Source organism: Wallemia ichthyophaga, assembly GCF_000400465.1.
Source record: "Wallemia ichthyophaga EXF-994 unplaced genomic scaffold scaffold22, whole genome shotgun sequence".
NCBI classification, from domain to species: domain Eukaryota; kingdom Fungi; phylum Basidiomycota; class Wallemiomycetes; order Wallemiales; family Wallemiaceae; genus Wallemia; species Wallemia ichthyophaga.
In genome coordinates this window covers 117,657-143,496 of record NW_008806295.1, presented here as the reverse complement: position 1 = coordinate 143,496, position 25,840 = coordinate 117,657, and the positions used below count along the sequence as shown (strand labels likewise).

Below are 25,840 nucleotides of genomic sequence, written 5' to 3'. Positions count from 1 at the left end.
TGTACCATCATAATTATTCTTTTATAAAAACTACCACTTATGTGTGTTGATATCTTCTAAAAGGTATGTTATATTACAAATAATTGATATGAAAATTTTTGAATGAAAGAGAGTAAAGTGATTGTTTAATCACTGTAAATCCAAGCCTGAAAATAAGCTAATCTATGAATCCTTGAATTCCATCTTTAAACTTTAGGTTGTGGAATAACCTTGATATCCTTTGCCGAGTTGCGTTGCTCTGCCGGAACAGTCTTGAGCAATCCGCTAAAGTATTTGTCGACATCATCCATACCAGCACCGTCGAGCGAGGTAACTAATCCGACAAAGTGGTCTGGACGCACAACAACAACAGCACCATCTTCCTTGCTGATGTCGTAGTTCTTGTAAGCCTCTCCGTGACCTGCGTGGTAGGAAACGTCGTCGACGTAGAGCTTGTTGTATGTGCCTGGTGGGTAAATAGTTGGTTGTGGGAACTCATGCACTTCAATGTTCGTTCTGCCTCCACAGTGGACTGTCTTGACGTCAATCACGCCATCTCTTTGTCTGTCCTTAGGTGTATACTTGCTCACTACGCCATCATCGCTGTCGAGACGTTGAGCAATGGTTTGCAAACGTTGACGGTTTACTTGTTTGTCCATATTGCCTGCGAATAACACAATAGTAAACTGTCCATCAGCAAACATGGTGTCGACTAAGTGGTAGTGTCTGCCGTCGAACTGCGAGACGACTTGGTGAGAGGGGAAACGTTGTCCGACTGGTATATTCTTCGCCAGCTCCTGCTTCGATGAAAGTCTACCGTCTCTTCCGTTGGCGGTGGCAGTGGAGTTGAAGTACTCAATAGAAGTACCCAAAAAGAATGAAATTCCTCTCTCGAGAATGTTTTCAAAGTCCTTCATGTCGACACCAAGTTCATTAAGCTCAGCTGATGACAATGGCTTTCCTGAAAAGAGCTTGGCGAGTTGGGCATCGTTCATAATCAAGTGCTCCGCGAATGGACGTCTCTCGCTCTCGTATGTTTTGAGAATGGAGCGTGGAGCGTGTCCAGCTAAGACATGACCAATTTTCCAACACAGGTTGTATGTGTCAGCCATGGATGCATTCATACCCTGACCGGCCTTAGGAGAGTGCGTGTGGCAAGCGTCACCGGCGATGAAAACACGGTCATTCTTTGCATACTCCGAGGTGAGACGTTGTCCGACTTGGTAACCGGTGTACCACATGATATCAGGAATCTCGATCGAGTATGGATGGAACACAGCCTTAGCTTGGTCCATCAGCATCTTTGGTGTGATCAAGCTACGGTCGACATGTCCACCCTCGTCCACTTGCAAGTTGAGCTGAATGTACAGACGAACGAGGCTACCTTCGCGTGGAATGATCATCATGCTACCAGCGTTTGAGTGGATAGCAGCACGGCAGCGGATATCAGGGAAGTTTGTGATTGGAACACCATCGACAACACCCCAAACGAAATCAGATCCTTCACCTTGCATCTTGAATCCTAATTGACGACGCACCCACGAGTGCGCACCATCTGCACCAATAACATACTTTGCGTTGATAATTTCTCTGTCGCCGACCGGAACATCTGGTTTGAATTCGACGTCATCGTCTTCATCCTTGACGAGGTTTGACTTGTAGAGACCAGATTCTACTTCACCGTTCTTTGAGCCTAGCTTTGGACGTGATTCCTCTTCTGAGAGTTGGCGAATACCGACTTTGACTGGGTACGCGTTGTCGTCTTGGCAGAGTTCTTCATTGACTTCCAACGTCTCGGGAAGCACACCACGCTCGATCTTCATTGTACCATTGCTCTTTTCGTTCATGTCGTCGAGGATGTGTCTCTCGATTCTACCTTGGTGGAGGACAGACTGGACGTATCTTGATATACCAGGGATGGTATCTGGAATACGTCTACCACGCTCAATACCACCATGGCTCTCATTTGGGGCCCAGAAACAAACCTCATTCATCGGGTTCGCTGAGACGTCTTAGCCGAGCTGTCATACTATGCATGCATAACCCACCTTCACTGACGATCTTGTTTGCAATGTTGAAAGACTGGAACATTTCAATAGAGCGCGGGTTGAGTCCGTCTGCTTGTCCGGTGAAGACTTTGTGCGAGCGCTTGTCCACCACCCTTGTCTTAACACCGTATTTGGTGAATCTCGCGAGCCAGTCAGCGGCAATGACACCAGCAGGACCAGCTCCCTAAGATATGTTAGAAGGACCCCTCAATCATGCACGGATACCCACGATGATTAGTACGTCTACGTTTGAGTTTTTGATTTGCGGATCTGACGCCATCTTGTTCACAACTTGGTTATTGTATATGATATGGTTATCCTGAAAGAGAAGTTTACGCTTTTATATTTTCTAGGTACGTTCGAATTGGCCGAAAATTTTCCTCCAAAAGGAATGTGATAACAGAAACTGTCAAATGAACGAATGAATGTGATGCCGGGAAGGGCGTTGTTTTAAGCTGGAAAAGGACGTATGAGCTACTAACTGCAGTCGCGGCCAAAGCGTCCTCTGAATCACGCAGCCGTAGCTCCGCGATCTTGTCACCAAATTTAGTACCCTATCCTTTTGACAACCAAATACCAGTCAAGGTTCATTCAAGACGTTCACCACCGAAAAAGTAAACTGATGGCTGATACTGTGCCTCCAGCGCTCGATCTTGCGTTCGTTGCGTTTTTAAGAAAAGAAGACGCTATCTAACTTGATTCGCCAGGCGTTTTCAAATGAACGCTCTCAGAGCGTACGACGCGGCCGCTATGGCCGTGCTTCTGTGGGATATTCTCACCACCATCCATTTAGAGGTGACTCAACTATATAGCATTGTCCCAGAACGTTCGCTGATATTCGGTTAGTACCGCAGAATATGGAAGGCACCTTGGTCTATTGTCAAAGTGCTTTATTTCATTGTATGTGGTTTTATTAACTGCATTAACTAACTAATTGATTCAAAAAGACCCGATACTCTGCAGTCATCTCAGTTACTTTGATTAGTGGGTTAAAGATATACCAACACAGCGGCATTGACAAGAAACAGCTTTCGGTTTCCACTACCAGTATCTATCTGATTCACAGTGTGAAACCTATGCTAAAATTGAACCCGTCGGTCCAAATCCCGCAGCACAAAAAGCCTCTAACACGATGTTTAGGGTATTGCGCTCATTACTGTCATTTCAACTGAAGCCATTCTTCTTATCCGTGTTTGGGCACTTTGGGGAAAGGTTCGTGCGCAATGAGTAACGTCCGCAGGAACAAAGCTTATCATCGATCACAGAAATTATACGTTCTAATTCCGCTATTATTCTGTTTATTAGTCGAAGCAGCCATCATGGCCGCTGCGGCTGCCCTCTATGAACCTGTTCAATTCCCTCAAGGATTTGGTACGCTGGAGATGGGTTGCATTTCAACTGGTACACACCCGCTCACAACCGCCTATTGGATTGTTCCACTTATCTTTGACGCAATTGTCGTTCTGATGACGATTGCTAAACTCGCGCTCAATCGTGCCCATTCGAGGTCCAAGATCGCAAAGGTATTCTTGAGAGACGGATTGCTCTATTTCTCTATTATTTTCGGAATTAACCTGATAAACATGATTGTGAGTCGTCTTTAATTTCCAAAAGACATTTGAAACTAAGGCACGTACAGTTGTAAGTTGGAAAAGGATCGAGCTTGCAAGGGCTAAGACTGATTATTTCACAGCTACTTGGTCACACCAGACAATATCAAGGCAGCCAACTCAACCCTAGCAATTGCCCTTACAGCGATTATGTGAGTGTCTCTCACCCAGCCGAGACACAACGGCACACTGACACAATCAACAGGGGTTGCAGATTGGTTCTTTCATTACGCGCTCTTGACGATACCACTGGTGCAGGATCGACATCATCAAAGGACAGATCCAATTCGCGCGGACCAGGTCCAGTTGTTACCATTGGTGGAACTAACCGTCGCGGAAATGCAGCACAGCCTCAAACAACGACATTCGGATCTTACAAAATGAATGAGTTCTCAACAGACTTTGTCGGGACACTTGCAGATGTCAATGAAGAGCAACTCAACGATCATGGACAGAACTCGTACAACACAGAAGACAAGGATGACGAGGAGTCGCTGTATAGATCAGAGCAGCCAGCTAATGGCGGAAATGGATCTAACCCATTCGATCCTGTCAAGATTCAAGTTCAACATCAAAGTGAGTTGGGTAGATGATGTCGTATGAGGGTTTATTAACAGGACAAACAGCTGAACATCACGTTTCTTAAGCGTCGCTTTATAAGTAAAAGCGTAATTACATCAACTCGTTTAATATTCGCAGCAAATTTTCACGTAATACAGCAGTTCAATGCTCTGCCAAAAATAGTATTACATTGAAGAAAAAGAATTACTTGTCCACGTTTTTTATTTCTATAGCAACTTAAGGTTCCATTGTACAGCTAAAATATTTTTGATTAATACACGACAGCGCAAAGAGATACGAATTAGGTAAGACGTGCATAAAATATTTATAGCGTGTGGATGCTGTCAACACTGCCTGAACTGCGTATACTGTCGTTCAAGTTGCCAAATGACGTATGAGACATGGTTTGACAGGATATCCGGTGAATCAACTGTCAAACCGGGTACGCGGGAAATTAGAGAATTTGAAAATGTATTGAAACGCCATCAAAGGAAATAATACAAAATATATTTGCACGTTCTTAAATGAATCTTGTCGGTTAATTTCCCGTGCGATAAGCACCTTTCAACAGCAACCGTCATTGTAATATACCCAAAAACGCACAAGTTATGGCTTTCGTCGCCAGAGCTCTAACATCAGCTTTGAATTATTACAAAGATATAAATCCCTCGACGCTGACTGGTGCAATTGACGTTATCGTTGTACAAAGGGATAATCCAGAGGAACCAGATGGAATTGAGCTAGCGTGTACTCCTTTTCACGTTAGATTCGGTAAACTCAGTGTACTCAGAGCAGCTGAGAAGAAGGTTGGTTGGATTTCGTATCAGTGAATTGCGTTTATTGAGTTTTTTCCAGGTTACGCTGCACCTGAATGACTCAGAAACACCTATAGAGTATTCTATGAAAGTTGGTGATGCTGGTGAAGCTTTCTTCGTCTTTGAAACGGATATTGATGTCCCAGAGGACTTACAGACATCCCCAATCATTTCTCCGATTGATCAGAATGAAAACAGCGTACCTGTCAGCCCCTTACCTCAGGCTATAGATCAAAACCTCATCCACGACTTAGACTCCCCTGAAGAACCCGAGCCACTCACCCTTAACCCCAACGAATCTCAACTTGACGATAACAACAAAGACGACAACCAAGGCTCCGGTGTTATTCATGACGCCGCCTCCGCCGTCTCTAAAGTCGGTACCGCTCTCGTTGGCGGCGCTGCACAAGTCGGCAATTTCCCCGGAAGTAAGCTCAAGCGGTCGCAACCTTCGAAATTAGACGTCAACACTTTCGAAAGGGACGAAGAGCCTTCCGATAAGTACCTTCCTCAATACGAAGCTAAAGGTCCTTCCGTTGTATATGCAAATGACGTCGTACTTGATTCAGAAGGATACAAGCAGTCCAACGAGGACTCTTATGACGATATAGACAATCGTAGTGGTGAATTTGAACCTGAAGCGGATACGGTTAGAGAGGCTTTGCATCGCGACGTCGAGCAAGAGAGATCGGGTAGTCGTACACCTGAGGATCTCGCTTTGGCGACTTTTGGTTATGATTTACTGACGTCTGCACATGGGAAGAACTTTTCTCTTGCTCCAACTAAGCAGAGGCACAAGGCACACAAAGATATTGATGATATAGATGGCGTCGACGACCAGGATATTATAAATAATGGCAGTGACAATTACGTTGCACCTAATCAAGATAATTTTGATGTTGAGCAGCTCAAGAATAGTCTACATGGTTTGTCATTATCCAAAACAAACTCCAATCAACCTCCTGAAGAAGAATACACATGGGAATGGGGTGGTTTCCCAACACGTTCAACACAAGCTACACCTGCTGTTGAGAAAACATCCCTTGGTTTTAACCACATACCGACTAAATCTGAGGACAACGCTAGCACCAGTGCATCCAAACCAAGACCAACATTGAAATGCGGTGAAAATCAACATCAGTTTGTACTCGAGATGGAGAATGTCAAGCATGTGTTCGAAATAGCAGTTTTCAATCACAAACAGGACGAAATCGACAGTGAGCAGTTCGAGAAGAACAAAATCTCTTTCGAGAAGTTTATCAGTGATGTGAATATCGTCGATAGCAAGGGATTGGTATGTAGGTACAACAATAGCTACCTCGATTGGTTCTCCTCAGCACCTGTCATTGCATCGTTGGCTATCTACAGAAGATCTTTAATTGAACCTATTTTCGCCGGTCATAAAGACGACACTGATGTAGATGTTAGTAAGAAACCTATGCATCAACCACGAATGAGTGAAAGTGGCTGGTCGAGGTGGTGGTCAAAGGCAAAGTCTGATCCTGATCTTGCTGCAACGGCTGCATCTCAAGCGCAAAAGAATGAAAATGAGGAACAAAAACCACGAAATCAACAAGCTGCACCGGAAAAGGATAAGAAACACTACGCTAAAACATTACGTCTCACTTCTAATCAACTCAAGTCACTTAATTTGAAGAAAGGTGTAAACAACATCACCTTCTCCGTCAACAGTAGCTATTCTGGTGTCGCTATGGCTACTGCTAGAATATTCTACTGGAATTCTACGGACCAGGTTGTAATATCTGATATCGACGGTACAATAACAAAGTGCGTAAGAGAACCTCGTCAATCCTTTGTTTTTTTAATATTAACGCGAAACAGATCTGATACTTTGGGACATGTGTTCACTATGATAGGTCGTGACTGGACGCATATCGGCGTCGCGAAACTCTACACCGACATAGCTCAAAACGGCTACCAAATACTCTACTTAACATCACGAGCAATAGGCCAAGCTGACACAACGCGGGAATATTTGAAAGGGATCCGACAAAAAGATCATCAGCTACCTGACGGTCCAGTTATCATGTCACCAGATAGATTGATGGCGTCACTCCACCGCGAAGTGATTATGCGTAAACCTGAAGTGTTCAAAATGGCAGCGTTGCGGGATATACAGAGAGTATTTGATAAGAAGAATCCTTTTTATGCTGGTTTCGGTAACCGTATTACAGATGCCATGTCATACAGATCAGTGAATGTCCCGTCATCTAGGATATTCACTATCGATAGTTTCGGTGAAGTGAAGATGGAGTTACTGGAATTGGCAGGATATAAATCCTCCTACATTCATATGACAGATTTGGTAGACCAAATGTTCCCGTCTATCAACAACGCATTTGAGCCTGCTTTCACAGATTTCAACTACTGGAAGCCGGCCATACCTGATGTGGAGCTACCTGATTTGTCACCACCTAGCCCAGCACTCAGCACACGCAGTGATCAGAGTACTACTTCGAAGTTGGGGATGTTCTGGCCTAGCTCTCTAGCATCGAGTTTGAGTAGAAGAGGGAGTACTGCTACTAGTCCAATAAGCACCGCTCAAGACGACCCAGAAAAGAAGAGTAGAAAGAGTAGAGCATCGTCACCTGACGCCAGATTTAGTAGAGCTACTTCCCCAGTATCTGATTTTGTTTTATCTGAGGAGGAGGAGGAGGAGGATGAAGATAGTGATGACGACCAAGACGAAGACGACGACGAGGAGGAGCATGAATATGATACCAATGACGTGGATGATCTTACTTTTAATAACTCAGGTATTGTCAACAAGTCAAACAGCATGGGCGAGAGATCGACTACGTCAATCGGAGAGGAGATGGAAGATGACTTTGATGAGGATATTTTAGCAACAAGGGAAATGAATCAAGTACCTTTCCTCTGATACGAGCTGACGAACATTATGTATAAGTTTCACTCAATTTCAATCAACGTAAGCACAATAAGTTACATAAAGGATAATTTTTTCAACCACCTCTTTTCAACTATTTATAAAGTTTTAAATTTCAAGGCATATAAACATCACATAGCATACATATTTTCTAGCTGTTTGAAAGTTGTGTGAGGAGTGTTTTGGAGTTCAGGATATCAGTTGTAGCGACGACAAAATCGCGGTCTATTTGAGTGTTTAGTTTCATTAGGTCTTATGAGCACCATACAAACCTTTAATTTGACTAGACATCAATCTTAATGCCGCAATTTCAGCGAATGTGACACCACCGACGAAAAAGACTAGGGTTTTTTTCATACCACCATTGTCCTCTTTGGGTAAACCATCGAATCTGTCTTGTACGATACCACCTTTGACAAACTTGAGTGAATCAGTGAATCCACCAAAAGAATCAATGTTGTTAGCCTTGGATTGAATTGTGGAGTCAGGTAGGGGGCTCTTTACAGCTGACTTTTGAGCTGCACACTGCACTATCCTTAGCGACAATGGTGCGTAACCCGAGTAAGCGTAACTAATATCGTTCGGTTTGGCCTCATTGACATCCTCGACAAAGAGTGCGAAATATTTGCGTATCTGCGAGAAAGAGTGGTTGTGTGCGAGGATATGCTCTTCTAGGGTAATAAGTAGGGTTAGGTATTGGTATCCGTATGTCTGGAAATTTTAATTGAGATTTAGAATTAATATGCAGCAAATACTTACTTGCAAAATTTCCCCTTTGAGTTGTTCCATAGTCTTGCTCTTGATGTTGCCGTCACAAATGTGACCTAAGACTATCAGGCGGAGTACGTTGTGTATTGGAGCCTCTTCATATATCAGTCCCTCGATGGCTGAAATCTGCGATTGAAATTCGTACCCGGCTAATAGATCTATATGGCTGTCGTTAGCATTAGGGTGTACACTATAAACGATGCATACTCTGTTGCACTTCAAGTACTGCGCCGAAAGTATCGCTCTTGGTAAACTCAAGCAACAGCTCAGATAGGGCAGTATGTAACTGCAGACTCTGGTGCTCTGACTGCAAACCACCAAGCCTGCCAACGAAATCCTTAATTTCTTTGACGGTATTGGCGGTGTGTCTGTCCTAATGTATTTGTTAGTACATTACCCCATCACAAATACTCTACCCACTTTATACCTCTGATCAATAGTTTTAGCAATCTTGTTAAGGTATACGCCTATTTGCGAGAAATTGATGTCGCGTAGCTCCTCGTAAACGGGATCAGTAAATGTCGATAAAAGATGTTTCTTCTTCTTCTTTGCACTGAGTGCGGACGTGGAAGGTGTGTTGTTGGGCTGGGTGCCCTCTATCAAAGACGCATCTACTTCTACATGTGCTGGGATGATGTAAGTGTGGTTTAAGAGCAGCAAAGCCATCTAACCGTTTTTAACTCCAATATACTCGTCGATCAGCCCTAAATAGGTGAGTTGAATGCACATTGGTGTAATCAAATCTGTTGATCTGTCGACAACGACGAGAGCGTCGAACGTGCTAGACGCGTGATTGAGATTCTCTACTTCCCTCTTGTTATCAGAGTGCAAAAGATGTTCTTCCATTCTTCGCCTCTTTATCAGTGGAATGAGTTCCTTGGCGGCGTGAGCGTGTGGAAAGTGTAGACTTGTATAAGCCAAAAACGCACCTCTGCTGCTTTACCTTTGCCCACAGCGATGGGAAACGCGCCAAACTCTTTTTCTAAGGTTAAAATAGCTGTACTAGAGTCGTATAATAAGCTAGAATCGCCGTTGAGGAAGTAATCGACATAGCTATTCTCGTATTCCAAAGACAATAGATCATCCTCTATAGGGATAAAGCCAGATTGAAATTCTAGCAGCGTGACTGTATCGAGCAGGCCTGCGTCGCTCAATTGGCGTTGGAGGAGTTTTGTGGATGATGGAATGGAAATGATGAAGTACTCATGGTATTCATCTGAAGATTGTAGAATCTGCTGTATAATTAAACTATTCGCTGCGACGCTTGGTCTGCTAAAGTAAACGAGGTTGGTAGTCGATGACCTCAGTACGCCTTTCTCGAGCCAGAAAAGCTTATCGACGCCGTGATGCTGTGTAGATGTTTAATTACATCGATAAAGTGCTAATTCCCCACCTTAAGTGTTGAAACTTGGGCTATTAATCCTAGCGGTCCAGCCAGATCGGGATGGAGGATGAGCGTCTTGGTTCCGGTGATCTTGAAGGCGTTTAAGATGGATGAAATTTGAGCTTTATCGATTACCCACTTTATCAAGTACTTCAGTCAGATTTCGCAGTAATGCTTTCCTGCGGCTATCGAATGACATCGCGGAGTGATTTGAAGGATGAGAATACAAAACTATTTAGCTTTAAACATGTTCGTAATACTTTTAATTAAGCTGATTTGCCGTGTTTGTTCTTTAAAAGCAAATCCAGGCGAATTGGCACTGATCCCAATACTAAAACCCTGAATTGGGGAAATTGGTGGGGAGTGTTGCATATTGGTTTCAATAGGGTGCTCTGTATGCGCTAAATGTTCCGAATACTCCGAATGCCCTGAGTTCCTCAAGTTCCCCGCTTGATCCATGTTGTCTCCATTGCCACTAACAATCCAAACTCCGACGAGTAGAGTGACTGTACCTGCTGATATAGTCATAAGATCAGTTGTGGAAGTATGCGAGTACTGATCAAAGAACACCAATCCATTCAAAATTGATGAGACGTTGTAGAAGCAGAATGCCAGCGGAGAAATCAGCGATGGATCGCTGCATTTGAGTGCTAGGTTGAGGTAATAGAGTTGAACCACTGCTGCTATTGCTAATACCGCAAGCAGCAGCCCAATCTGCCAGTGTAGCAAAACCCTCCACTCGGAATTTTCAATTATCCCGTCAATACCACCTTTAGCCAGTAGTAAACACATTCCACTGAGTACGCCACTACACGATGCAAATAAAACAGCCGGTCCATTGTATCGAGCTTTTCTATCTTCACCAATCAGCGGTGTTGCTTCAGCTGCCGACTGCGTACGACTCCTATCCCAAATGTGGGCAACTCCTAATGCTGCAAGTGTTGCCAGAGATTGGATTGCGAGATACGCCTGATTCACACTCCTGTTAAACAGCTCCATAAGTCTATCGTAGCTGAGGTGTTGCTCGGGTGTGACATCTGAATGATACGCAATCAGAGTTGCTCCGATAACTATCAACACTATCCCTTGAAGCAGTTCTCTCCTCTTGTCCTTAAGCAGCACTCGCGCGAAGACAACATTCGGGAGTAATGATATCGCTCCCAACGGCGCAAGCACTATCAAAGGCAAGCTGGCTAGCTGTATGATAGTTCCTAAAACATTGAAAACTAGATAAAGCGTGAATCCGATAAGCCATTGGCTGCGACTGCGTTGCTGCGTTACATGTGTCAGTGCATATACCCACCAACCCACCAACTAGAACTGTCTATATGTGATTTGCGCTGCATTGTCAAACCCAAGCTCTGTACTGCCGAGCATATTGTTACCAGCAGGACGATCACGCTCAATTGCATATCAACTGATGACGTTAGATGAATAGAAAGTACAAGATAGTTGAATAGAAACGTGAAAACTGTAAAAACTGTCATTTGTGATTTGTATATGGCAATCAATTGTCCTCTAGTAGGAATTGAAAAAAAAAAGAAAAAGGAAAAGAAGTAAAACAACTAAAGCGAAGAAGCGTCGAGAACTGCGATCGATGCACCCAATGTCCATCCCAGCTCAACACCATCAATTTTCTTACCTGTACCGATCTGTCTTTGTGGTCCTAGTTCGTACCCTAATCCTAGCAATCCATTCATGAATGTCAAATCCAAGCACATGTCAGGTTTGTCGTGAAGGACTGCCAGTGCCTCAGTATTACCGCTCCAATACGTCTCCCAATTCTGCTGTCCTTTGCATGAATGTGATGCCATTTTTTGTATATCTCCTCTAGCAAATGAAGCAGACTTGCTGTTTATACCAAGTGGTGACAATCTATCATAGAAGTATGACATTGCGAGTAAAGGCCCATCGAAATTTTCCATCAATGATGGCTGATAGACACCGTTGAAAGAGCATGGCTGTACCTCACACACTGCATCCTTCGCCATTACCAACTCTACTACTCTGTTGCATGCATCCCAGCCATTCGATGAACCAACCATCGTTACGTTCACTGGTGCTTTGCCTGGTGGGTCTAATGTCACCACCTTAGAGCTACCTCGTGATATACATGGGTTAGGTACTTTGACATTCTCGTCCCATTTGTCCCAGGATGGCACTAAAACATTACCAAATTCGTAGAGATAAGCGACGAGGTTGTGTACTGATCTCCGTGCTTGCATTAATCCGTAACCCAAATATGAGTGTTGGTAGAGTATGTGTTCTTTGCCACCGTAAGTCAGAGTATATCTGTGGTCACCATCTGCTAAAGGAGTCGCATTGGATTGTTTAGACATTGGCTCGAAGACAATTTGAGTAGAAGCACCACCGAGATCCATAACAGCGACAGTTGGAGTATCACTATTGTCGACATCTGCACCAATTCTCCCGAGTAGATAGTTAACTGTAATCCAAGCGTACACACCCTCATCACTGCCATCCATAACTGAGACATCCCCCGGTCTGTCACTGACGCTGAATGGATAATTGGTGACAAGGTGGTTACGAACAGCGTCCAGAATCTCCTTGCTGGCATTAGAGCCGTATTTGGTGTCTAAGATTCTCAAGCCCGCAGTAGCCTTCACAGCGACGGGAGTAAGAGAGTGCAACTCGTCTGGAATGACCCTGACAGCCTCGTTAAGCAGAGGTTCAAGAGACTTGGCGGCACCGAGAGGATTCCCAGCAAAGCTAGACAAACCTTGACCCTTCTCCGTCGTCTTGAAAGTCTCGTACTCCAGTTGAGGAGTGCTGTGGCAGTTGTTGAACTTGTATGCGTGAACTCTGGAGCCCGTAGAGCCAGCATCGATCATGACGACGTACTGAACGATTGGCCTGCCTTTGGCTACTGCGTCTGTATGTGGTGAATCACATGCGACTGAAGAGGAAGGGTCACTGTCTTGCTCGAAGCTCGTAGGAAAGTCAGAATCTGAAGACGCTTCCTCGTTATAATCGGGGAAGGTCTGATCGGCAGACATGTAGTCGAGATGATCGGGTAGCTTAGCCTCGGCTTCGGCGAAAGGGCCGTCGTGCTTGATGGACTGGTCTTTGGTGACATCGATAAGAGGATCCTGGACACCAGCATTTGGAAGATCGAAGTTAGGCTTTTCGATTTTAAGTTGATCATTATTGGTTTGATCGCCTTCGGAATGAAGTCAGTGGGATTGTGGGGGATAACATTTAAACGCACTGAGAGAAAGAGGACTAGTAGAATTGGTCACAGTAATGCCTGGATTTTCCCTAGAGAGTAAAACCACTACGAACAGGGCTACTGATGCACCGAGAGCCCACTTTTTCCACGCAGAAGATGGACCGAATCTGCGGTTTGTGGTCGCAGGACTGTCGTTTTGGCCATTCTCAGCATCGAGGAGTTTGAATTCCTGGAAAGCGCGTGTTAACTCGCACTTCTCAGCTTAATCGCCGCATTTTACACACCGAAGAAGGCCTTCTCGAAGACGAAGCGGAAGAGTACATGACTAGAATTTAATGAGCCTTGAGTAGAGACAGCGTTTATCGCAGCTCAAACAATTGTTTTGTATGGTGGTGGTCCAGATCTGAGAGTACTGCGGCTTATCAGCTTGATGAACTTTGGTTGAAATTCACTTATCAAAATTGCTTCATATGTCATCTAGATTTTCAGCATCCCAATAATACTCTTATTGTTGTTCTAGCGCCAGTTTTCGTGTTTTCAATCTGCCGAGTACCTAGCCAAACCAGTCGCGTTTAGTCGGATCTGGTTGGCGGGATAGCAGGATAAAATATATCTCATTGACCACGCCTTCTAAAGTGCTACCTGGATATCAAACGAGTATCTTTATTCCGCGACTTGAAAAATTCCGAAATCTGAAGGTGTTTTACGGAAAAACCAGGATTAGCTGGACAGACGAGGTTTAAGTATTTAGAAAGCTCTTGAAATGCTCAAAGAGCTAAAGAGAATTTTAAATAGGGGTTATTTGTATTAATTTTCGCTTTAAAACATCCCTGTGCTTATCTCCACACTTTCTTAAATTTTCAGGGTGACTTGAGCGATCTGATTGCGGGGTGGGTAAAACAACTTTGATTAAGATCATGATTGAGATCCGCATTCATCAACATACCGAACTTGTGTGCAAGGAATAATTTGAGTCACCTAAATATGCATGGATCACATGACTGCATTCTAAGCTATGACCGTGAACTTTTACTCTACTGAAGGGTTAACGAGACATAAAATTCCCCAATTGCCAGAAATAGATCCTTCGAAGCCAGTTGCGCCTTCGTGGTTTACGCAGCTGCCTTACATTGTGACTGTTGCAAGTATTCTGTTCCTCCCGCTCCACCTGCGCCGATGGATTGGGATACCCGTGTCTGTTGCCAGCATAATATACCCGCTAGTATACCTCCGCCAGCCAGATGCATTCACTGCATACTTTGTTGGCAATTTGCAGATCTTCGCTATTATCCAGACAACAAGTTTTCTTAGCGTGGATTCTGAGAAGATTCTGGTAAAGTTGGACAGCCAAGGCAACGAGAAACCACCTCCAGTGGGTCTGTGGGAAAGGTTCAAATTTGTAGCGGAACTTATAGCTAACCCACGCGGTATACACTGGAAATGGGCGAGGAGTATTGATAAGCAGGAAATAGAAAAAGAGGGGCGCAAAACTAGGTGGCAGTTCGTCACAGATCGTCTGCCAAATGTCATGACACAAATTCTCATTTTAGACATGTTTGAGACATACGTGCATACGCCACCCTATGATTTGCTCACACTGAGGCCAATATCTTCACAGCGATATCTCATGCAAGTCTTTCACTTGATCTTTATTGGCATCAGTTCCTTTTCTTGCGTCAATCTTGCTTACAGCTTGACATCGGTAGTCTGCGTTGTTATCGGACTCAACAATCCTAGTGATTGGCCTAGGTTTTTTAACATGGCTGAGGCCTACTCAATACAGAGACTTTGGGGGATTGGTTGGCATGGTTTGTTCAGGCGGTCAATAAAATTTTACGGGGATAGTATTGGTAGTTTGTTCCCAAAGTATGCAAAAATGCCCGTAAAGATGCTTGTTGCCTTCAGTTTGACAGGGCTAAGTCATGCAATGGGTGCGTATGTGCTCGCGGGACTCGGCCTCGGACAATTTTGCTTTTTCTTGGTACAGGCAGTCGGTATTGTGGTGGAGTTTATGATACTCGGGAATACGATATCTTTGAAGACTCCAACGATGAAAAGAAGGTTGCTCGGATATCTCTATACAGCCATTTTCGTTGGGGTGACTGGGAGACTCTTCCTTGATGAGTTTGTACGCTGTGGGTTGTACACACCTGACGCGCCATACTCAATTATCCGTGGAATTCTTTACGGGCAATGGAGAGTTTAGTGAAATTTGGTTTGTTTCAATTTCGAATGCATGTCCATTGAGGTATACACTCGCGTGGAGAGAATAAGATATTTATGTAAATTCTTGTAAATATTCATATTATACCAAAGTAACTAGAAATTTAATGGTTATCTCCAAACCGCCACCAGTCACCAGCCATAATACCTCAATGGACTTCGAAATAGCGCTATACAGAGCGATAGCGCAGGCGAGGCCAGTTGGAGTACACAAGCACTTCCAGGTGCTCGCAATGCAGCACAGCATGTCAATTGAACTGCAAGAGGATGTGGGCGTGAATGAGATATGGTCAAAATTGGCTAGTCTTTACAATTTAGAGGAGCTGGACAATCAGGTGGGATTTGCGTATCGTCATCAGCTCCCGCTCATTTCACTTGCAGGATTTGGCAGAGGATGACTTCTTATCAACCGTGGAGCCGTTTGAATTACCACACGATGCAGAATTTATTGAATTATGGCAGCGTAGAGCTTTTAAATCACCCAGAGAAGACGCTTCTCCGTTAGGCTCACCGATACCGACTCCAGAAGACGAGGCTGAATCTAGTCTCAGTGAGGCTGAAATGGATGCTGAGCAGGAATCAGATAGTGAGCAGAAGATAGCTACAAAATCAGAGAAGAGGCCATCTAGTACGCGTAGGAGAAGCGCAATTGGTCGATTTAACAAGCAGGACCATGTCGAGGAGGTCGACGAGCATGAACATGTCCAGCTGGCGAATGAAGGCGAGGATGTCGATGAGGATGACACCAATACACGCTCTTCACGTTCTAAAACTGCTAAAGCAGCCGCAGATGCTCCAAAGAAAGCAAAAGCAACATCCACAGGTAGCGCTCGGCCTAAAGCCACCCGAGGAAGAACATCATCAACGCGATCAAATCCCAAGAGACGTGAGTAATTTGTTTAATGCTGTGTTTACATATTTATTCAGCTACAGGTTAATTATTATTACAAATGTTGTATTTATACATCCAGCTATTGAACCTTGCATTCTTTACCCTTGCTCGACTGGTTCTCGAGTGCTCTAAACTCTGCAAGGCGATATTTATCATTTGATGACAGAATGCCCTTCTTCTCTCGCTCTAGTAGTGCTTTCAGCTGCGAATCACGCTCACTCTTGCTTCTCTTATCATTTTTAAATGAGGTAATTGGTGATTTTGTTGATCCGCCTGCCTGTATTCTATCCATGTTGGGTATAATATTTGATAAAACGCTCTTTGATTGCTTTTCTGTTGTTTGGCTATTTTGTCGTTCTGGCCGTGACTGTGGCTCTTTAGGTTCAGTATGACTGCTATTTGACAGTCCTAGGCGCTTAAGTGCTGCCAAACCAGCATTGTTAGACGCAGCAGAACGCCCTTGATTAGCCAACCTGCTATGTTTCTTGCAATTATGTGTGTTTGTGTGGTAGTGATAAGTGCAGAAGCTGAGGCCGCATTCTGTACACCTAATAGGGGATACTAGCTTTGTATTGCAGCTCTCCAAGCCACAAATACTCATTTCATTGTACGTGTTCTTTGATCTGCCATTCTTAGCCTCTATTGAAGCCTTATACGCATCACATAAGTGATTGCTATCGCTGAAATTCAAAGAAGGAGGTGCGTGTTCAGCGCAGAAATCTTTGTGGCAGTAAACGCAATTACTCGGTAGGAAATCTGTCTGTCTGCAAGTATGGAGGCTACAATGCCTGCCAACCCAAATCATTTGATTATCGGACATGGGGTTCGGGAATAAAGCGCCGGTTGATTAGCCACCGCCATGGACACCTTACGCGAGGTGCAATCGAATGAGCTCGAAGCTTTGAGTGCCATCTATGGCGATCTATTCACCGTCGCAACCAATTCAAATCCCGCGTGGCAGGTGCGTTTCTGATGACGAGATGTCTCCAGATAAGCTCAGTCGCGTATAGGGTGCTGCAAATCTACCTGAATATATCATACAGCTCCAGCCTTTAGAAGAGGACCTTAAAAATCATGTCGCCGTCGAGCTACACGCTAAGATACCCAAAACTTACCCAAACGTTCCCCCACAGCTTTCAATTCGCAACACCAAAGGTCTTTCAGTAGACCAGCGTAATCAGCTAGCGCAGGAGTTGCTTGATAAATCCAAGCATTCTCTTCTTGGCGAGCCTATGCTCTATGATCTCGCTATATTCGTTCAGGAGTACATTTCTACTAATCACACTATTATCGGTAACTCCAGTTTGGCTACTAAAATGCAAGAGCGTCTCAGCGCCGTTCAAGCTGAAAAAATGCAGCGCGAGGAGTCTTTCGAAGCAAAGAAACGCCATAAAGAGTCTCTCGAGGCTGATGAATTGGCACAACGAATCGAATCTGATATTAAGCGCAAACAGGAACAAATTCGTTCTGAGAATGAGAAACAGAACACCCAAATATCTCGCCAAAGGCAGTACAGAAGACACGATATCTGGACAGAGAACTTTGATGGCGATTTCACTGTTCATGTCGGAAATCTCATCTCTTCTGACGGTCTTAGCTCGACATATCTTTGCTCTGTCGCAAAGACCGACGACCTCCTTGAACTTCAAGTGTACATCATCAATTCGGAATACTACGATAAGAGCGCAGGTAAAAAGAAGTTACAGGAAACTGCACGCACCCTAGAAGTAATGTCGAAAATAGATTGTGAGAATGTTGAACGAATTTATGCTTCGAAATTGCGCCCTCATCCTCAATCCAACGGAAGCGTTATATGGGAGTTGCTTATTTTGCACTCAAGGAGCAGTGGTATGAATACACTAAAAGATCTTTTACACGCGTGCGATAATCTCCGTATAGATCTAGCTACCAACTATCTAGTCCAACTACTCACTGGTTTACAAGAGTTGCATAAGTTGGACGTAGTGCACATGGATGTAAACCCTTCAAACATTCTCATCTCTCCAGGTCGCATATTGAAAATTGTCAAGCCATCATACGCCAAAACTATCTCCAATCTCCACCGCTCGAATCCAATCAACGAACGTAAAATATCCGAGACATTTATAAACGAAGCCTGGCAAGCACCTGAAAGTCTTGAAGCTTCATCATTTACAAGAAAAAGAGATGTTTGGGATGCAGGAGTGTGTTTCATCAGCATGGTGTTTGGATTAGATGCGACATCTTATCCATCACCAGGAGTATTATTGGATAAGTCAGGTGATATACCACAGCAGACACTCAACATACTTTCTTACATGCTCGAAGCCAAACCTTCGCAGCGCGGATCAGCAATTCAAATACTAGACAGGATAAACAGCGCCTCAGAAAACTCCTGCAGTGTGGCAACAACCAGACCGACATCAATCACTGCTCGCAAAACATCCACACCTAGACCACCTCTAACACCATCCGCGTCTGTCGCCCCACCTCCCATCGATCCATTTTGGCAGTCAACGAGTCAACATTCCAACAGCAGCAGATTCCGAAGTGACTTTGAAGAAGTCGAGCATTTAGGAAAAGGTGGCTTCGGAGAAGTAGTAAAAGCGCGTAACAGACTAGATGGCTTGTTTTATGCCATAAAAAAAGTCAGACTCAAGCCTAATACGGATAGTAAGCTTTTCAGAGAGGTTTTGTCATTGAGTAGGCTGAATAGTAGATTTGTGGTTAGATATTTTGGATGCTGGATAGAGGAAGCAGCGCAAACAGCAGCACAGCCGTTCAGTAATACGAGTGAAGCGACCAATACAAAGAAGGGCACTGCTGACAGCTATAGCTTCTCTATGCACAAACTTCTCAATCCCAAGTTTGATGATTCGCTCAGTGTTGCAAAGACGGCAAGCAGAGACGATGGTATATTCTTCGAAGGGGGTGATGAGGAGGATAGCGAGAACGACGATGAGGATGAGAGCGAGAACGAGAATGAAAGTGAAGTTAGTAGCGATAGCAGTAGCTTGAGTAGCCGTAGCTCTCAAGACCAAAACAAGAAAAACTTGACATCTCACTCGCGCATTTTGTACATACAGATGCAGTACTGCGAGAAATTGACTCTATCAGAGTCGCTTGAAGAAGGGTTAAGCACAGAAGAACGCTGGAAAATCTTCAGACAAGTACTAGACGGACTGGCTTATATCAATACTCTTGGCATCGTACATCGCGACTTGAAACCGAGCAACATTTTCATCGACGCACAAGGTGATGTCAAGATTGGTGATTTCGGTCTTGCTACACTTGGAGTGAACGATTCTAACAATAGCATGATATTTGATAGGGCGCTAGTCAATGAGTCGAGTGATACTACATCAGCTGTTGGTACGAGTCTTTATATTGCGCCGGAAATTGCAAATAGCAGTGGAAGATATACTGAGAAAGTAGACATCTTCTCATTAGGCGTAAGTGAGCTATCTATTGTTGGTCGTCTAACAACCCACCCAAGATAATCTTTTTTGAAATGTGCAACAAGTTCAGGACGGGTATGGAGAGAGTCCAAGTACTGCATCAAATGAGACAGCCAAAGCCGGTGTTTCCATCAACATTTCCAGATACTTTAGTAGATGAAAAGAGACTGATAGAGTGGATGCTCAAGCACGACCAAAGTGAACGGCCATCGGCCGCTGAGGTGCTCCATTCAAGTCTACTACCTGAGACAATGGAAGAGGAGTACTTTGAAGAAGCTTTGCGAGTTCTCCATCCCGACCAACCGCGATACCAGAAACTAGTTTCAAGGCTATTTAACAACTCACCCAACGCACTGCAATACCACACCTACGATACTGGCGGAGGATCGCTTTCTCCTGATGCAATTATACGCCTAGTGCAGGAGCATCTAGACTGGGTATTCAAGCTACACGGTGCAGTGCCTCTCGCTTCGCCTCTCCTATCTCCCAAGCCGGATGAAAGTGAAGGTATCAAAGACAAAGAAGTAGTCAGCTTGCTCGACAGCACTGGTTGTGTTGTGCATCTACCTTACAATGGTCTGGTAGGATTTACCAGAATAATATTGAAGCAGAACATTACACGCACCAAACGGTTCTGGATGGGAGGCCGCTTTAAGCGTAATGTAGCGGGTGGCCAACCAATTCAAGAATCGGAGGCCAATTTTGATATAGTGTCTCCAACGACTACCAAGGCAATGGAGGGAGAGATAATGTCAGTAATTGACAAGGTATTAGAGCATCCATCAGTAATATCTTCAAATTGGGAGATCAGGATCAATCACTCAGTCATTGTCGAAATCATCCTCTCACTCTTCCCAACCAAGAAACGTGCGGCAGTACTGGGAATATTCGACCAGCTCGGAAAGGGAGTGGGCATGCCACATGTACGCAGCCAGCTTACGGCGCAGATAGACAACACCAAGAGTGTTGCGCGGCTAGAAGAGCTCGAGCATCTCCTGATCAGAGGTAAAGACCATAAAACAATGCTTACAGAGATGATGAAAGCACTCCCGCATCACAAAGATGAATTGAAAGAGACGTTAGGCGATCTAGACAGTACATTTGAGTTCTTCTCTCGCCACCACAGCCGCCGGAATATAGTATTTGATACGACGACGTTATTGAATGACTCGTATGACGACTATGCATCTGGATTGATGCTTGATGTGAGCAGGAGGGTCGCTAAAGGACGTCGAGAAGCGATGGCAATCGGCGGGCGATCTGATAATCTTCTGAAAAAGCTGTCCCACACTACAAGAACACTTCCGTTCATGGTTAACCTGCGCATTAATGTAGATGTCTTGGCTAGTTGTGTGATGGATTCCAGTAATAAGAAGCCCAATTCGAAAATGTCGCCTGGACAGAAAAACCACATGCCTCGTCGGTGTGATGTTTATGTTGGAAGTTTTGGTAATACATACCAGGGCATGATGAGCGAGAGGATGGATGTAGCTGCGCTATTATGGGATGCTGGTATTTCAGCTGACGTGGTAAGTCATTTTGGGATTTGGTGTTGGTTTGCTAATGTCTACAGATGTACGACGGATCGCATACATATCAAAGTCCTGATATGTTGATGGAAAGGTGCAGAGGCGAGGGAATCACCTATCTCGTGCTGCTCAAGGCGAACAGTACAGTATTGAAGGTGCGCAATACGCTGTCTAAAAAATCAGAGGAGGAAGGTGTGTGGTTGGTTATAGGTGTTTTTTAATAACTGAGCTTAACTCTTCACAGTCGATCGACATGATATCGTTGATTTTCTATCGAGGAAGCTGCGCCAATCACAGGACGAAATATCGAGGACACATGACAAAGATACACCTGGTGTTGATATTCATCTTGCCATGCCAAGTGAGATAGCGTGGTCATTTAAAAAGGACGACAATAAGAACAAGATTAACAAGCGGAATCGGGCCCTAATGAGTGACAGAGGTGAGTTTGATACTCAATTTATAATTACAATGTTAACGCAAAACACGAAACGCAACACAAAACAGCTGAGAGTGCATTACAAGAATTTGAAAATGCTAGTAAGGCGATGCTGGCTGTCGATGTACCAGCAGTTGTCTTTGATAGAATGGCAATGAACAGCGACTGGATACGCGATGACGACAAGTTTAAACAGGTTCTAGGTGCTGGCTCACCCCACATATCCTCTTACCTTCATCTGATAAGAGAGCGGGTGCGCGACCAGAAAACCCAAACGTCGGCTTGGCTGATATTCAATATAAAAGACAACAGGATAGCTTTGATTTGAGAGTGTGTATTATAAGAAAGAAAACGTTTTATTATTATTATTATTATTATTGCTACCAAGAATGCGCGGGAATGAAAGACATTCTTGATAATTTTCAAGTCTTATCTTCTAAAAGGACCACGATGAATACGTCAACGATAAAGGATAAAGAGGTGCTTCAAATAGCCAATTATCTTGATTTTGAAGATAAATTGCATTTCTCGCTCACTTGCAAGCGCTTCGAGCGCGTGCTGCGTAGACTGTTATCGCGGAGCATGACGATACGGGGACACGACTTGAGCAATTTGAAAGCGCTGCGATGTGATCCGACCAGTTTTAATCAGTGAGCAATGCCTTCTAGATGTAAAACCGACTCAATTGGCCATGACAGCATACGTAGACTCGATATTGATCTGCGGATATGTCTATACAAGCCAGCATCGCGTGAGCTATATAGATAATAGTGGTTATGACATTCTCAAACAGGCCCCTTAGTTGCACTCGAAGTCGCTCGCGGAATCCGTCAATTGTCTTGGTTGGACCACGTCTCACTGGCATGGGATCAGCCAATGTTTGATTCAATAGGAGAGAGCCTTGGAGGCATTACGACACTCACGTCACTTGATCTTATTTTCTACGATACTTTGACGCTTGGTTTGCAAAGAAAACACCTCAGTAAACCGAAATTGAATAAGTTTACAGTAGAATGGTACCCGCGTGATGCAACATACGTAAGCAGGGTAAACCTGATCTGTGTAACTCTCACTAACACCAACAATTTCAAGGGAGATGGTACAGATCAAGACGGTGATCCAATTCCACTTGCACCACCGGATAAGACAGAGTTTGTGGATCTGTTCAGGTTTATTTCACAGTTTGATAGCACATTGGAAAATCTCGCAATAGGACCGCTGCCTCTGCCAAGCGAGGCCATCGATGGGGATATTGAGGTAGCGTACACAGACATGTTCAAGACATTGAAGCAATTAAAAACATTGTCGTTGTCAGGAGTCGAGAGGTCATATAGGGTGAGCAGAACCGAGAAAGACGATATGTTTGGACAATTGGAGTGTCTCAAATTCGCAGGGAGACCGCCATCGACATCGGATCAGATATTGCGCGTGTCGAGGCAACTGAAGGAGGTAGAGTTTGAAGGATTGATGGAGCCGGATGAGTTGGCGTTTGCGTTGATAGATTTGCGGGATAAGCAGCTAGAACGACTCAAGTTGACAATTTTAGTTACGGAGGACGACAGCCTCGAAAGACTGTGTTATTCGATACCAACAATCAAGGAGCTAGACTTAGCATTGGTGTTTGGAGAGGCAGAGGAGGTTCCAATGAGGTACTGGCCAGACACTGTGATAAAGATGCTAAGCAAGATGCCTTTCTTGGAAAGAGTGTGCATACACCTCAACTTGGACGAGCTATATGGGGATCCTTCACCGCTAGCACTGCCAAATACGGACACGTGGAGAGAGTGGGACATGAGGTCAATAGGGCGGTATGACAAAGCAAGTGCAGCAATAGCGCATGCGTGTACAATGGGCAACTCAAGGGTTCAGAGGATAGAATGGGGGAGGGCACTCAAGTATGATCAGAGACTGGAGAAAGGAGGATTCATGAACAAGTACAAATGGGTTTTGGTACATAGCGAGACAGGAATGCCTATAGGGGTGGATAGGGTGACTGTGGAGGATGTTTAGAGAGGAATACTGGCTGGGATCACATTGGGTCAGAGTAACTATGACTATATAGCCGTCAAAGCCGTTGAAGAAAACTTGAGCTAAAACAGTCAAGAAGTCTAATCCAATTGGTATTTGGACTGGCTACGTTTGTGTATTTGAAATTTCATCATTCCAATTTTGATCCCAATTCGTTGACTCACTTGGTTGTTTCTCAAGACGTACGCTTCAAAAATGCCTGAAGATAAACAAAAGAAAATAAATCAAAAATCTGAGAGGAGGAAGCAGAAAGTGGAGGCTAGAGGTGGCGGTGAGAAGCCTGAGCATATGGCACAGCCTTTTCAGCCTTCTCAGCCTTCCCAACACCCAGCCCAATCCAGCGCTAGAAGCGACTCAGGTAGCGTCTTGAGCCATTCTCAAGCCCTTCAGAATACCTTGGACAGCCCTCTTAAGCACCTTCACAAAGCCCCGATCCCTTCCGTCAAGCCTGAGCATGTGCACCCCCAAATATCCAGATTAGGCGCTCTTCTTTCAAACTTCTCTATCGTAGGCGCTAATGCTCGCACTTTGGCTCTTATGAGCGCACTCAAACTCGTTATTGGCTCCTACAATACTCCTCCCGGCACCACGCTCTCTAGGAATCTGCTATCGGTGATCTCACCCCAGATCACCCACCTCGAGAGCTGCAGGCCAAAATCCATTTCGAACGGAAGTGCTATCAGATGGCTCAAGCTTCAGATTGCTAACATTGATCCCGATATGGATGACAATGACGTGAGTGCGCGTGTTTTAGGCGTATTATCCGGCGCGTCATCCTAACAAACACTTTCAAGGCACGTAACCACCTCTGTATGCTCATAGACTACTACGTCAGAGACAGAATAACCCTCGCTGGCGACGAAATTATCAAGAACACGCTCACAAAACTTTCTTCAACCACTCACTCCAACATCCTCGTCTATGCCCGTTCTTCTATCATTGAAAAGACCTTGATAGAAGCTAAAAAAGCTGGTAAACTGTTTTCTGTTACTCTTCTCGACGCCAAGCCCCTCAACGAAGGCAAAAATCTACTGTCCACCTTAACAGAAGCAGGTATTGATTGCACTTACTCTCACTTGACAGCCCTGCAGTCTTTACTCCCTAACATCTCATTCGCTCTCCTCGGTGCACACGCCATACTCGCAAATGGTTCACTCTACTCTCGCGCTGGTAACGCTTCAGTTGCGCTGCTGTCTAAATTACATAATGTTCCTGTGTACACACTCGCTGAATCCTACAAATTTGTCGACAGGGTCATGCTCGATTCTATCACCACCAATGAGCTCGCTCCGGAGGCTTTCAAGTTGGATATCCAAGGTCTCGGTCCAAACGTGAGAGAAGAGTCGCTGTTGTATGATGTCACACCCGCTAAGTTTATCGATGGTGTGATATCTGAAGTCGGCATCCATCCACCAACCTCTATCCCTGCTCTCATGTTCCGAGGAAGGGTGTAGCGTGATATAATGTAAAACTAATGCATATGTATTCCTTTATTCTTACTTTTACATCTTTGTCCAGGGCTCGCTGGCTGCTATATTGCTCAAATGGGTACCTTTACGCGCTTTGAGGGTATAGTCAATTTTCTGGTAGCTATTGAAATACATAGCTTTGAAAGAGAATAGCGCTAGTGCGCGGCGTTCAATCGCTAGTCTCTTAGGTCTGCAGTTGCTCTCGGAGAGGCCTGCATTCGGAGTAGAGATGTATGTGATCGGGTGTCTTACCGACATCTGACCAAGCTAGCAGAACAAGCTTCATAGTGGCCTGAAATAGGTCGCTCTTGTAGGTGAGTGCGACTGATACTTGGCCGCGCTCCTCTAGCATTTCAAAATACTAGAGTTTCTTTCCCCTAAACACCTCTGACTTGGTCTCCAAATACACCTCGAAGAAGTCTTGCATGCATATACCACCGTATACGCTGAAAACTTTTATATTAGCGCTGCTGTGCTTGTCTGCGAAAGTGCGGGCATTCACTTTCGAAGTTGAGACATCGTCTGAAAAAAATAGTTTTTCGATTGTCAGTATCCCTGTC

At 44.5% G+C, this 25,840-nt stretch overlaps 12 protein-coding genes across 12 annotated transcripts; 6 read left to right on the top strand and 6 right to left on the bottom strand.

The window, feature by feature from the left end:
* Positions 1-185: 185 nt before the first annotated feature.
* Positions 186-2,307, bottom strand: J056_002594 (Phenol 2-monooxygenase; the record flags this gene model as incomplete). Its single annotated transcript, XM_009271859.1, has 3 exons — positions 186-1,981; positions 2,028-2,211; positions 2,257-2,307. 3 exons carry the CDS (start codon positions 2,305-2,307, stop codon positions 186-188), a joined length of 2,031 nt encoding a protein of 676 aa, XP_009270134.1.
* Positions 2,308-2,649: 342 nt separating this feature from the next.
* On the top strand, positions 2,650-4,283 carry J056_002593 (uncharacterized protein; the record flags this gene model as incomplete). The annotated part of the gene is made up of 10 exons (XM_009271858.1): positions 2,650-2,684; positions 2,735-2,822; positions 2,874-2,927; positions 2,975-3,011; positions 3,056-3,120; positions 3,168-3,239; positions 3,293-3,616; positions 3,749-3,789; positions 3,843-4,213; positions 4,264-4,283. The coding sequence occupies 10 exons, from the start codon at positions 2,650-2,652 to the stop codon at positions 4,281-4,283; spliced, it is 1,107 nt and encodes a 368-aa protein (XP_009270133.1).
* Positions 4,284-4,806: 523 nt separating this feature from the next.
* J056_002592 (Nuclear elongation and deformation protein 1) lies at positions 4,807-7,915 on the top strand (the record flags this gene model as incomplete). The annotated part of the gene is made up of 3 exons (XM_009271857.1): positions 4,807-5,004; positions 5,054-6,801; positions 6,856-7,915. The coding sequence occupies 3 exons, from the start codon at positions 4,807-4,809 to the stop codon at positions 7,913-7,915; spliced, it is 3,006 nt and encodes a 1,001-aa protein (XP_009270132.1).
* Positions 7,916-8,072: 157 nt separating this feature from the next.
* On the bottom strand, positions 8,073-10,272 carry J056_002591 (Vacuolar protein sorting-associated protein 33A; the record flags this gene model as incomplete). Its single annotated transcript, XM_009271856.1, has 9 exons — positions 8,073-8,146; positions 8,194-8,632; positions 8,681-8,847; positions 8,897-9,062; positions 9,110-9,315; positions 9,361-9,565; positions 9,619-10,038; positions 10,083-10,163; positions 10,213-10,272. The coding sequence occupies 9 exons, from the start codon at positions 10,270-10,272 to the stop codon at positions 8,073-8,075; spliced, it is 1,818 nt and encodes a 605-aa protein (XP_009270131.1).
* Positions 10,273-10,304: 32 nt separating this feature from the next.
* Positions 10,305-11,450, bottom strand: J056_002590 (uncharacterized protein; the record flags this gene model as incomplete). The annotated part of the gene is made up of 2 exons (XM_009271855.1): positions 10,305-11,331; positions 11,389-11,450. 2 exons carry the CDS (start codon positions 11,448-11,450, stop codon positions 10,305-10,307), a joined length of 1,089 nt encoding a protein of 362 aa, XP_009270130.1.
* A 188-nt stretch (positions 11,451-11,638) lies between these two features.
* J056_002589 (putative guanosine-diphosphatase) lies at positions 11,639-13,586 on the bottom strand (the record flags this gene model as incomplete). Its single annotated transcript, XM_009271854.1, has 3 exons — positions 11,639-13,254; positions 13,303-13,492; positions 13,548-13,586. The coding sequence occupies 3 exons, from the start codon at positions 13,584-13,586 to the stop codon at positions 11,639-11,641; spliced, it is 1,845 nt and encodes a 614-aa protein (XP_009270129.1).
* A 692-nt stretch (positions 13,587-14,278) lies between these two features.
* J056_002588 (uncharacterized protein) lies at positions 14,279-16,380 on the top strand (the record flags this gene model as incomplete). The annotated part of the gene is made up of 3 exons (XM_009271853.1): positions 14,279-15,398; positions 15,619-15,821; positions 15,868-16,380. 3 exons carry the CDS (start codon positions 14,279-14,281, stop codon positions 16,378-16,380), a joined length of 1,836 nt encoding a protein of 611 aa, XP_009270128.1.
* A 77-nt stretch (positions 16,381-16,457) lies between these two features.
* On the bottom strand, positions 16,458-17,198 carry J056_002587 (AN1-type zinc finger protein 2A; the record flags this gene model as incomplete). Its single annotated transcript, XM_009271852.1, has 1 exon — positions 16,458-17,198. The coding sequence occupies one exon, from the start codon at positions 17,196-17,198 to the stop codon at positions 16,458-16,460; it is 741 nt and encodes a 246-aa protein (XP_009270127.1).
* Positions 17,199-17,237: 39 nt separating this feature from the next.
* On the top strand, positions 17,238-22,111 carry J056_002586 (Serine/threonine-protein kinase gcn2; the record flags this gene model as incomplete). The annotated part of the gene is made up of 6 exons (XM_009271851.1): positions 17,238-17,339; positions 17,389-19,809; positions 19,854-21,344; positions 21,389-21,536; positions 21,589-21,786; positions 21,852-22,111. 6 exons carry the CDS (start codon positions 17,238-17,240, stop codon positions 22,109-22,111), a joined length of 4,620 nt encoding a protein of 1,539 aa, XP_009270126.1.
* Positions 22,112-22,440: 329 nt separating this feature from the next.
* J056_002585 (uncharacterized protein) lies at positions 22,441-23,793 on the top strand (the record flags this gene model as incomplete). The annotated part of the gene is made up of 3 exons (XM_009271850.1): positions 22,441-22,534; positions 22,586-22,821; positions 22,876-23,793. 3 exons carry the CDS (start codon positions 22,441-22,443, stop codon positions 23,791-23,793), a joined length of 1,248 nt encoding a protein of 415 aa, XP_009270125.1.
* A 213-nt stretch (positions 23,794-24,006) lies between these two features.
* On the top strand, positions 24,007-25,265 carry J056_002584 (putative translation initiation factor eIF-2B subunit delta; the record flags this gene model as incomplete). The annotated part of the gene is made up of 2 exons (XM_009271849.1): positions 24,007-24,546; positions 24,606-25,265. 2 exons carry the CDS (start codon positions 24,007-24,009, stop codon positions 25,263-25,265), a joined length of 1,200 nt encoding a protein of 399 aa, XP_009270124.1.
* A 48-nt stretch (positions 25,266-25,313) lies between these two features.
* Positions 25,314-25,632, bottom strand: J056_002583 (uncharacterized protein; the record flags this gene model as incomplete). Its single annotated transcript, XM_009271848.1, has 2 exons — positions 25,314-25,492; positions 25,533-25,632. The coding sequence occupies 2 exons, from the start codon at positions 25,630-25,632 to the stop codon at positions 25,314-25,316; spliced, it is 279 nt and encodes a 92-aa protein (XP_009270123.1).
* Between the last annotated feature and the right edge of the window lie 208 nt (positions 25,633-25,840).